The 10,784-nt window shown below is 38.2% G+C and overlaps 1 protein-coding gene across 1 annotated transcript in view; it reads left to right on the top strand.

Annotated features, from left to right (window-relative positions):
• The window catches only part of GRIK1 (glutamate receptor, ionotropic, kainate 1), a 151,048-nt gene that overhangs the window by 71,107 nt on the left and 69,157 nt on the right, over window positions 1–10,784 (top strand). Inside the window, exons 2-3 of the mRNA XM_010001824.1 lie at window positions 7,207–7,374; window positions 9,774–10,031. Coding sequence (XP_010000126.1) covers window positions 7,207–7,374; window positions 9,774–10,031 — 426 coding nt within the window. The remainder of the gene's footprint in view (window positions 1–7,206; window positions 7,375–9,773; window positions 10,032–10,784) is intronic.

Genomic DNA, 10,784 nt, shown 5'->3' with positions numbered 1-10,784 from the left:
CCATTGGCCTTCCTGGCCACAAGGGCACATTACTGCCCTATGGATAACTTGTTGTCCACCACGACTCCAAGGTCCTTTTCCACAGGGCTGCTTTCTAGCAGGTCAGGTAGTAATCTGTACTGGTGCATGTTGTTATTCCTTCCCAGGTGCAGGACTGCACACTTACTCTTATTGAACCTCATTAGGTTCCCTTTTGCCCAGCTCTCCAGTCCAAATCTTGCTGAATTGCCACCAAATGCAGAACCCATGCATCTAATTCCATAAAAATCTAGGGGAGTAAACCCACTTCAACCTGGCTATGTAAATGTAAAATGCAGTTACTGTTTTTTATAGAATTGTGTTCATTAATGATTCTTCTGGATAATTTTTTTTTATCACCAACATATAACAAGGTAGTTAATAGGTCATGTATAAATTAGAGTTAATAATCAATTTCTAGACTAATCTTAAAGTAAGTGAGCTAATTTTAAAAAGAAAAATACTCTTAAACTGTCTGCTAAAAGTAAGCCTCTGAGTAATAACTCATTTGGTTATTTTTTTCCAGTAAGATGAATGCCCAGACTTAGCTCTGTAATGGGTGCACTTGCAGTGTCCTCTGGTGAGACGCAAGGATGGAAAGAAATGCTTGGAGAGAGTTTCCAGTGCTTTCACACCAAGTGGCACACACTTTAGCTCTGTAAGAGGACATTATCTGGAGGAGAAAAAATCTTCATATGCGTTGTTTTGCTCTACCCTGTTCCTTTTCAAGCCAGCAGGTCGACCGTTACCACTCTGCCAGCCCCACTGAGCTTCAGAGGTGCTTGTGAGTCCACAGCCATCATGGCAGCAGAGTGGTGTAAGGCCATATCTGTATTGACAGACAGCAAGGGAAAACTGCATGCTAATTTAGTTTTATGACTTCTACACTAACTCGGCATCAGCAACAGCTTGTCTTTCAGGAAACCAGTGGCACATAGAGGCACAGTCATTAGGATTTTAACTCTCATTTCTTTTCTATGACTGACAGGTAGGCTTTAATGAGGTCTCATGGACCTCCTGATGTTCAGATGGTGCTGTGAAAAGGGGGGGGGGGGAGGTTTCTCAAAGCATATACCCCTCCAGGAGATAGATGTTCAGATGTTTCTGGAAATTCTGGTCACAAATTACTTGCACGTTGTGACACTGGATTGCCTTTGAAATCCATCTGTGGCTCAGAGCTTTAGGGATGGAGCAGCGACATCCAGTGAGACCTGTGCTTCCAGAATACCTACTCAGTGTGTCATCCTGTGCAACAAACACTTTCCCAGGAGGATAAGACTATGAAACTAGGGTACCCTTTGAACAAGGAAAGGAAACCTAACATCAGCTTTGTAGAACTGAAGTTTTGCCTTTAACTAGAAAGAGCTGCAAACCGTTGAAAATCCCCATTTTCTCTAGTAAAGGGGAAAATACTTGGGTTTTTATGAGAATAAATTGTAGTTGTTAATCTTGACTATATTTTTCCTCTACCATTCTTCTTAGTCTCTCTGTTTTAATATTTCAAATTGTTTTACTGCATGGTCAGCATGTTTGTTTTCAAACAGCGTTCTTCTGAAGTGCAGAACCTGAACAAGAACACAAACAACACGCTTTCAGGTTTTGTAATGCCTCCTGTTTCTCACTCTAATTTCTGTCACAGTATTAAAAAACGTTGTGTAAATACTAATGGGCTCTCCTATAGTCATGTGCATGGATGAGTAGCTGAGCTGTTGTCTTTAAGTTGCTGGGAGTGCTGCTATAGGAGAGAGTTAGCATGCTGGAGGATGAAAATCAGGCAGCAAATAAAAATCTGAGCAATATATCTTTTAAATCTCATTGTATCTGGTAGCTTGACTTATGGTCCTTGAATACTGGATCTAGTATTCAGCAACACTTCTCTCTATTTGAATGATGCAAGCAAATGAATTCCTTACACTGCCAGAATTTTCCACTGTGAAAAAGTAGAAAGAATTATGTTAGTGATAGAGAATATTATTTTAAAAATGTCTGGAGAACACTTGAGTAGCTGATACACAGTGACTCCTGGTGTGAAAAGGAGGTTGGCTGCTTGTCTGGCGTGTCGGCCATGGACCTGCCACAGGGCTGCCTCACACAGCCACCAGTGGGGTGGAGCGAGTTTTAACAAACTTAATTGGGAAATACGAAATTTATCTGCAAAGATAATGAACACAAGAATGTCCCAGAGCAAGATCTACATCTTATAAATAACTGCTTTTTTTGGCATGTCTTTGGTGAGCACTAAGTCTCAGGCTGGCTTGAGAGCAGAACATGTTTTTTCTCTGTCAGTGTCCTTTAGGTGTCAGAAGGAAATAGAGACCACCCGCAAAAAGCATGGCATTTTCATACCTCTGCAAGCTGTCAGTATCCTTGTTATCTGTAAACCAGCCTCCATTTCACCTGGCTCTCTGTAGTATTTCAAGAAGAAGCAGCAACTAACAACAAAAAAATCCCAACCAACAACAAAGCATTAAGATGCTGTTCTTATGTTTTCTGTGAAGTAGGTAAGGAGAATCTCATTGCAAGTGGGATATGGCTTTTAAAAATATTTTTAAAAATTAATGTTTTACCTTGAAAGCACTGAAGTGATACTACTGACTGAAATCACAGAAATTCCTTCAAGGCTTCTCAGGCAATTCTACATATACATGACAAAAAACTTAAACTACATCTGCTGTATTGGGACTGAAATATGTTAGTGAGATATTTTGCATTGAGGTAACCTGACCAAAGAAGCCTAGGGAGACAGGTTGATCACTGCCATCAGAAAGGTCAACAATTTTTAGCTGTTGCTGTTTATGACTGGTTTTAAAACATGGACAGGGAATTTTTCCAATAACAAGCTTTTGAGCTCTGCCTTATCCTGAAGCAAGACATTGAGACCTATTGAGATAGATGGAAATTGATTCAGCTGTGACCTTTTCTAAAACTCTCTCAGTCTGTGATGGCACCTTTAAATGGAAGCATTTGCTTGCTCAGAAGGACTGGAGATGCTTTTTCAGGTGTGCCTACTGAGGTGTGCTTTTATATTTTTGACATTTTACTTGTTGTAGAATTTTTTTATCTTCAGGGGATGAATGAAGCTGATGCTTTGTCGTAGCTGTCAGTTTGACTTGCATCCCTCGCTTCTCTCTGCAGAGCAGTTACTCTGGTTCAGCCCTCATTTCTGACAGAGCAATATAAGCCAGATCGTCCGCTTCCTCATGCTTTCCACAGCTACATTCAAAGTAGGGGCAGATACAGCTTTTTTCCTTCATTCTCACAGATAACACTTTATAAATTAAATGCTGAAAGTGAAAGGTTTCCTCACACATATGCCCTGAAGTAGGATTACCTGTTAAGGTGCCCACGTGTGGCTGGTGGAGAGCTACTCCCTGCCATCAGTAGGAGCTGGTAACCCACATCTGGCATTGCTTCTCTGCTGCATTTGCTTAGACAGCCTCAGGGAGGTGTTGACATCCATGCAAAGCAGAACAACCTCTAATAACTCTGGCATTCACTTGGTTTCAGGTAGGCAGCTTCCTGCTAACTCAGGTGGGCAATCCCACTCATAGGGATTTGTAAAATCCCATTAATCAAAGATCTGTATAGAAGAAAAGGCAGGTCTGCCACTGACCAGGACTAAGCAGCCTTTTGTTGGTCAAAGCAGCTGGAGCAGATTCACAATCTAACTGAATAACTGGGGAGGAGGGGAGGGAGGTGAAGGGGAGGACACAAAAATTTAAGTGTTGTCCCATGTATCTGCTACCAGCAACCTAGTTTGAAAGCTGGTGCTTGTTTTTATGCTTAGCTGTAAAAGCCTCATTTCTGGAGCATCATTTATATCTTGAGTTAACCTTTTTTCCTTCCCTTGTAAAGACCTGTGGTTAATTTGTTTTTTAAATGTTGTACAGTAATTGCTTTATTTAAATGAATCATTTGATAAACTGGTTCTTCATCAAACTTGTCACTTACTCTGCTATTTCTTTTTTAACCTGGACCTGACAATAAATTCTAAACTTGACAGTAACTCATCAACAGAACATGAGAGAAGAGAAACTATTTACTAAATTGCTAGATTTCATTAAGAATACGTGGATGAAAACACAACAGCATAGAACAGCCACGGGTTTTTTCTGCTGGCTTGTTTGTGATGCAAATTTATAGACTGATTCAACTATCCCAAACATCACTCACAGTGAGCAACAATTTCTTCAATAAACTCTCTTGTTCTTTGTTCATGGGCAGCAGGGCACTACTATGTACTTACTTTAGGGTTTAATCAAGAGAACATTCAGTGAAGTAAATATTTACTGACTTGGAAGAAAGGCTTGCAGTCTGAATACTTCCCCATTCTTAGTGGAGGCACAGGGGAGAAAGCAGGAAGGGCTATCTGTCCAGTTCTTACACCAGACCTATCAAGAGTATTTCACCAGCAAATTAAAGTATGTAATCTAAGCTCTCTCTAGCTGCTTTACTGCTATGTGAATGTGTACAAAAGAAAACTGGAAATTGTGTTGAAGGGCTACCAACATATTGATTATACAGTTGACTTTCCAAGAGACCCATCTGAATACGTGTGAAGTGTACATGGTAGTGCATTTGCAGTTTTGATTAGTTTGCTTATCGAATGCATCCATAAAAACTTTCAGTCTTCCCATCACTATTCCTTTCCTTCCACTTCCTTTTCTCTGCCCAGGAAGCTAATACTCTTTTTTAAAAGGGACCAAGAAAAAAATCTGCAAAATTCTGTTAATCAAGTATAAACAGTTAATGGAAATACATCCATTAAAATTAATCTTTATTTAATAGGCAACTGATTAGAGGTCTGAAAAAAATTCTAGTCCTAAAATGAGAAAGTGCTTGTGCATGCATAGGTATGAAGGTTACCTCAAGGATTTTTGAAAGAAGTTGAAAAAAACAAAAAAAGGCAATCCAAGCAAAGTACAATAATAGTTTCCAAGAAGGAGATTATTTTTTTTACCAAGATCAAAAGGTAAGAGACCCATCTTATTGGAGGTGGAGAGAGGTGGTGGTCACCCTGTCTTATGAGAGTTATCTCAAGCTATGCATTATTCCCAGTGACATCCATCTTGCCTTATGAAACAACAGTCTGCTAATTATACTAGGAATCCAAGCAAAACACACCAGTTTTATCTTGTTGACCCAAACACAAGCTGGCATTACAGGTAACTGAAAATACTTGTCTTCCTCAGGTGAAAGAGGGAAAGCAAACTTTATTTAACCTCAAAAGTAACAAACTTGTTATCATCATTGAGATGAGGAATTACCAGACCGTAAGGAACATACATCCAATTTTTTTCCTTCTGGTAATGCTATAGTTCTCAAATCTGGAAAATCCTGATGACTCGCAGCATTCCACTTAAAGTTTTCCATTTTATTTCAAAACTAGCACTTAAACATTTTTTTTCCAGCTATTTCTGTGTGTCATAGTCTCTTGTAATCACTTTTCTTTTTTATTATGGAGAGGAAAAAATATCATAAAGTCCTTAAGGTTCTGATACATGCATATAGTAAATGAGAAATACATATAGTGGAGAAAATTACTCAAGTTGGCAAAATTGTTTCAGTCATGTTCAGGTATTGTTATATATGGTTCTGAGAGATAATATAATGCAGGATATTCAAGAGTAGCTAGCCATTACATTGCCAATTTGGGTTTGATAGCCTCCAGTGTTTTCATTGCTGAGTTAAAATTCAAAACAGGTTTTAATTCCACAGAGTTCCTTTTTCCTGATTGTCAGCTAATGACTGCACTATTCCTGCAATGGTGACATCAAAATTGCAAGAGATTGCAGCACATTAGCTGAATGCATTCTCGTGCTCAGAAAATATAAAGCAATATCGAGGACTCAAATTTCACATGAGGAAATGCAATAATATGTAACCAAGAAATCCAAAGTATTCTCTAGTGACTTGCGCTAAATGAGGAAATTATACTTGCAAAATCAAGTACTGAAGCTCGAGATTGCTTTTTAAAGGAGCAATTTTTTTTCAAATTAGCTGTGTTTGTTATGTATTCATCAAATCCCAGTGCTCCTAGGCAGCCTGAATGTCTTGTTGGCATAATAAAGTCTCTAGAGGCTAGAGGGAGTAGACATCCCAGGATAAGTGGGACAGCTTGTTGACTTGAAACACAGCCACCTTCCCCAGCGCAGAGTGTGTGCCAAAGCCGTTCAGAATGCTTCCCAAATTCAGAGTGGTTATTTACAGGTAATCTTCTGAAAAAAAACTTTCTTCCAGGTTAAAGAAAAGTTCAGATTAACCTCATTTATTTTAAAAAGGAGCAAGAAGTATTTACAACTATGGCTCAAAAGGTAGAAAATAAGTTCTGACAATGGAATGGGTTGGGACACCTCTTTGTTCAAACAGTTCAAAACAGATGTTGAGAGAAGAGTCTAGAGGAATGATAGTAAGTTTAGAGCAATTGTGCTAGATCTAGCACTGTCCTTGTAAGGAGACTTTTAAACCAGTGCCATGATGGTGCTGGTAGACACTACAACATTGGAGATATCACTTAACACTGGCACAGAGGTGAGACCTTATGTGGGAGCAGTGTGTGGATCAGTTGTGTTCTGTGCCAACAAATTCAGTTCATTCAGCAATGAGCTTTGAGGTGTAAAGATACTCACCTCTCCCTAAGCAAACTGAGAAATGGCTGACAACAATGCCTAAGACTTATAAAAAAACAAAGCTCTACTAAGACACAGATCTCAATTGGAAACTTTCAGCCCATTTCTGCTCAGTCTCCTAAGTCACTTCTGAGTGTGGATGTTGTACTGCCAAGGTCTTCAGAAACACTTCAGAAAACGTCTCCAACACATTCAAGTTTTATCTCTAAACAGATTAGACTGGGGCAAGGAGAACAAGACCTATGAATATCATTGCTTTCATTAGTTGAGAACTTGATAGAAGTTTTCACAACCATTTAAAATTTTAATTTGAAAAGCCTGAATAACAAATATGCTTCACCTTTCACAGATGTTTGTCTAAGCAACATTCATAATATTGAGTTAACCTACAGTGACATTGTAGATAAAAACCAATGATCCAATCTGCTTTTGCTGAAGTGCTTTTAACTGTTCTCCTTTATGAACACTCAGTTTATTATTGCTATAATTTTTTTTTTCTCTTTTTATGAACAGTGATGAAAAGGTGAATAATGCTTCTCATTTATCTCTGTTTCAACAGGAGGGATATTTGAAACTGTGGAAAATGAACCTGTTAATATTGAAGAATTGGCTTTCAAGTTTGCAGTCACCAACATTAATAGAAACAGAACACTGATGCCTAATACCACATTAACCTATGACATCCAGAGAATTAACCTTTTTGATAGCTTTGAAGCCTCAAGAAGAGGTAATAATCTCAATTACTGTGTCAGAAACATACTACTTTTCCCAACCTGGTCTATTTTTTTTAATTTTTTTGTTGTTCTGATTTTAATGTTTATATGAACAGTAACATCTTTCATGGATGCTCAGATTAAGAATGATGCTGGACTTGGACTTGTCATCTAGTTTCTGATAGAACACCTACATACTGTCTGCATGCTAAGAGCCACAGATGGAAGGTGTCCAACTCATTTTTCTTTCAAAAAAATTTCTTTCAAAAATTGCCACCTGGAACTTTGCAGAATATGATCATGAACTAACAGGGAGCACAGTAGGATGTCATAACCCATAACTAGTGCACACACATGGAAGTCCATTATTAATAACAAAATATTTCTGTTGCACTTTAATGAACAGAGACCAGTAGTCTCCCTCTCCTGAAATGCTAATGTTTCAGTGACTTAGAGGCACAAGTAAATCCCTCTGGTACAAACTATAAGAATCGGACTGGAAAGTTTGGAATGTTTTTGACTATTCTTTTATTTCTCTCAGAGGGAAAATTATGGCCCAATTTACTTGCATCTAATTTACTTGCACACCAAAACAGAAAGGGAAAAACTATCACCTCTCCTTAAGTACAGTGTATTTCTTCACCTCTAGGAGGCAACCTTCAAGTTTGCTAAAAACTTACGTACAGCAATCTGGTTCCTGGAATTACATGGCATGAACACAATCTCGTGAACAAATCTGGAAAAGGACCCATAAGTTGCTAAGACTTTGCAGATTTGCTTTGCAGTTCATGACAACATTTATCACTCTAAATGGTACACAATATGCTTGCTATAAGGCAAAAGATCTGTCTGCTGCAGGGCAAATGAAAGCTGGAAATAAAGACACTTCATGTCATGAATTGTGCAAGAATGCTGGTGAGACCTTCCAAACTTCTAAATTACTAAATACTCCTTGTAGTATTCTAGTTTCTTACTAAGGACTGGGAAAAATGAGAATGCTTTCAAAGAGCATCAAAAATAGCTTTAAATTATCTTGATTGTATTATTTTTCAAGTATCAGGTATATGCTGAAACTATATGCTATAAAAAATCAGGTGTACTGAATTTGTAATCCATATAATCCAGACTGAAACAGGATTTTAGATTCCCTGTAGAGACAGAATGTCTCCTGTGACTATTGTGAAAGTACCTTCTCCATGGAATCTATAGGAAGGAATTAATTAGAAAAATTTTTGTAAATCTAAATGCAAGGAATCCATGTAGAGAATAGTAGTTTCTTCCCACCATGAATTATTTATATTATTTATGCAATTTGTACATTAAAATCTGTCATCCTTTAAGAAGGCTTCTGAATTAAACCTTGAAATCCTTTGTATTTTGCGCTATCTCTAAAGCATTCCTTTGTAGACTGAAAACATTATTTTCTGTTCTATTCTGTTGCTATCAGAGAGCTAAACATTAATTTAAAAAATCTCAGCTCATTGTGGATGTTTGTGTACTTACTATTCCATCCAATCACAGAAATTGCTGTATTTCTGCACAGAATGACCTTAGAAGAGTACAGCATTGCAACTCCCTGCAGGGCTTTGTCCCAGTTGATAAGAATCTTATTTAAAAAAATTGCAGTAAATTTTACTAATGGACAAAAATAATTAATATTACTTCATCTTCCATCTGTTAGCCTGAAAAGACATGGGAGGGAAAGAAAAATGAAAAAAAAAAACCCCTACAGGAGGTATTCTCTTGGCTGAGATAGAGGCATAAGGAGAAAGAAACCTTTTTCATACGAGCATTTGACTGATTTCAAGACACATTAAAATGTCAGTGCATTTTGGTTCTTTATTTCCCTGTGTTGTTACTGAGGGCTTTAGGCTTAATTGCCTGTTTGGTAAATACAGATTATAGAGCACCATGAATTATAGTGCCCTTTACTGTTTATTACTTCAGTAGCCTGAAATTAAAGCAACTCACATTGATAGAAGCTTGCCAGTCATGGAGGGAATCCATATAGTATCTGTTGTGACTCCATGAACATATTTTCTGACATGCTGCCATGAAATCTAATTAATGTGATGTCCCTTTGGCAAGCCCATAGCCAGAAAGCTCCTGGTTCCTCCAGGAAAATGCTATTCGGAGAAAGGTAATTTAGGAATGAACACGATTTGAAGGTAATGAGCAGAGGAGTTGTTTTGTTTTTATTTGTAGCAAGCAGGTTCTAGGATATAATGCTTATCAGTAAAGCCATTTTCAGGAACAACTGGCAATCCCAGTGGGTTTGGGAGCAACATGGTTACCCATTCTCACTTTGAAATTATAGGGATGGATGAAGAATAAACTATCTTGGTAAACATCAGACAAATCACTTGCTTTGGGTGACTGACAGCTTCTTCCTCTCTTTACTTCTCCCCACCAGCATGTGACCAGCTCGCCCTTGGTGTAGCTGCTCTGTTTGGACCCTCCCACAGCTCTTCTGTCAGTGCAGTGCAGTCCATTTGTAATGCACTTGAAGTCCCCCACATTCAGACCCGTTGGAAGCACCCTACAGTGGATAACAAAGATGCGTTTTACATCAACCTCTATCCAGACTATGCAGCCATCAGCAGAGCAGTTTTGGACCTTGTACTATACTACAAGTGGAAAATAGTTACAGTAGTCTATGAAGACAGCACAGGTAAGTAGAGCACTGGTGCACTGCAGGTCATGCACTTCTATTAACATACATACAAGAATAAATTGTGAGAGAGTGTCTGTGATAGTTCAGTTTGGCATACTTACAGCAGTTTTCCCCAGAATATGGAAGAAAAAGGTCTCTTAAGTTGCAGCTATCCTTCTGCTGCTTTTGGAAAGTGGTTCATTTCATCAGACCTTAAGAAGTCACCAGGAGGTAGCTCTCAGATCCTGAATACTAAACCATGTTTTGCTTCCTATTTGTGGAACCAACATCACAGCTTCAAACTGATAAATATGCTAGTTTGGGGTTGACTAGGGATTCCCTCTCTCAACTTGGGATTGATCTTAAAAGGAAACACATCTGCAACATGAAAGTTCAAGCCGCATAATTTTTAATATAGAAACTACTTTGTTTCTTGAAACTGTCTCAGAAACAGTCAATGCATTTTTTAACTGGGTACCTAAGACTGAATCTGAAAGTTGCAATTTCTATATATGCTTCCAGACTGGGACTCTCAATTCAGAGATCAGTAACTTGTTGTGAGAACATTCTTCTGGGGCACACAGTAGTCATAGCTGTCCAGCAACATACCGTGGACAACCAATATGCATAACACATCCCTTTTTATTCACAGAACAACAAAAAAAGAAGAGAAGAATAAACTCATTCCTGGGAACAAGTGATTTAAAAGCTTATCAGAGACTAGGCCTTTTTTAAAAATTTGTTTTTAATACACAGAGGCTGTGAAAGAGT

The sequence above is a fragment of the Chaetura pelagica genome, unplaced genomic scaffold, assembly GCF_000747805.2.
Source record: "Chaetura pelagica isolate M959 unplaced genomic scaffold, ChaPel_1.0 scaffold637, whole genome shotgun sequence".
NCBI classification, from domain to species: Eukaryota; Metazoa; Chordata; class Aves; order Apodiformes; family Apodidae; genus Chaetura; species Chaetura pelagica.
The sequence above is the reverse complement of the archived record's forward strand: the minus strand, read 5'-3'. Positions and strand labels throughout refer to the sequence as shown.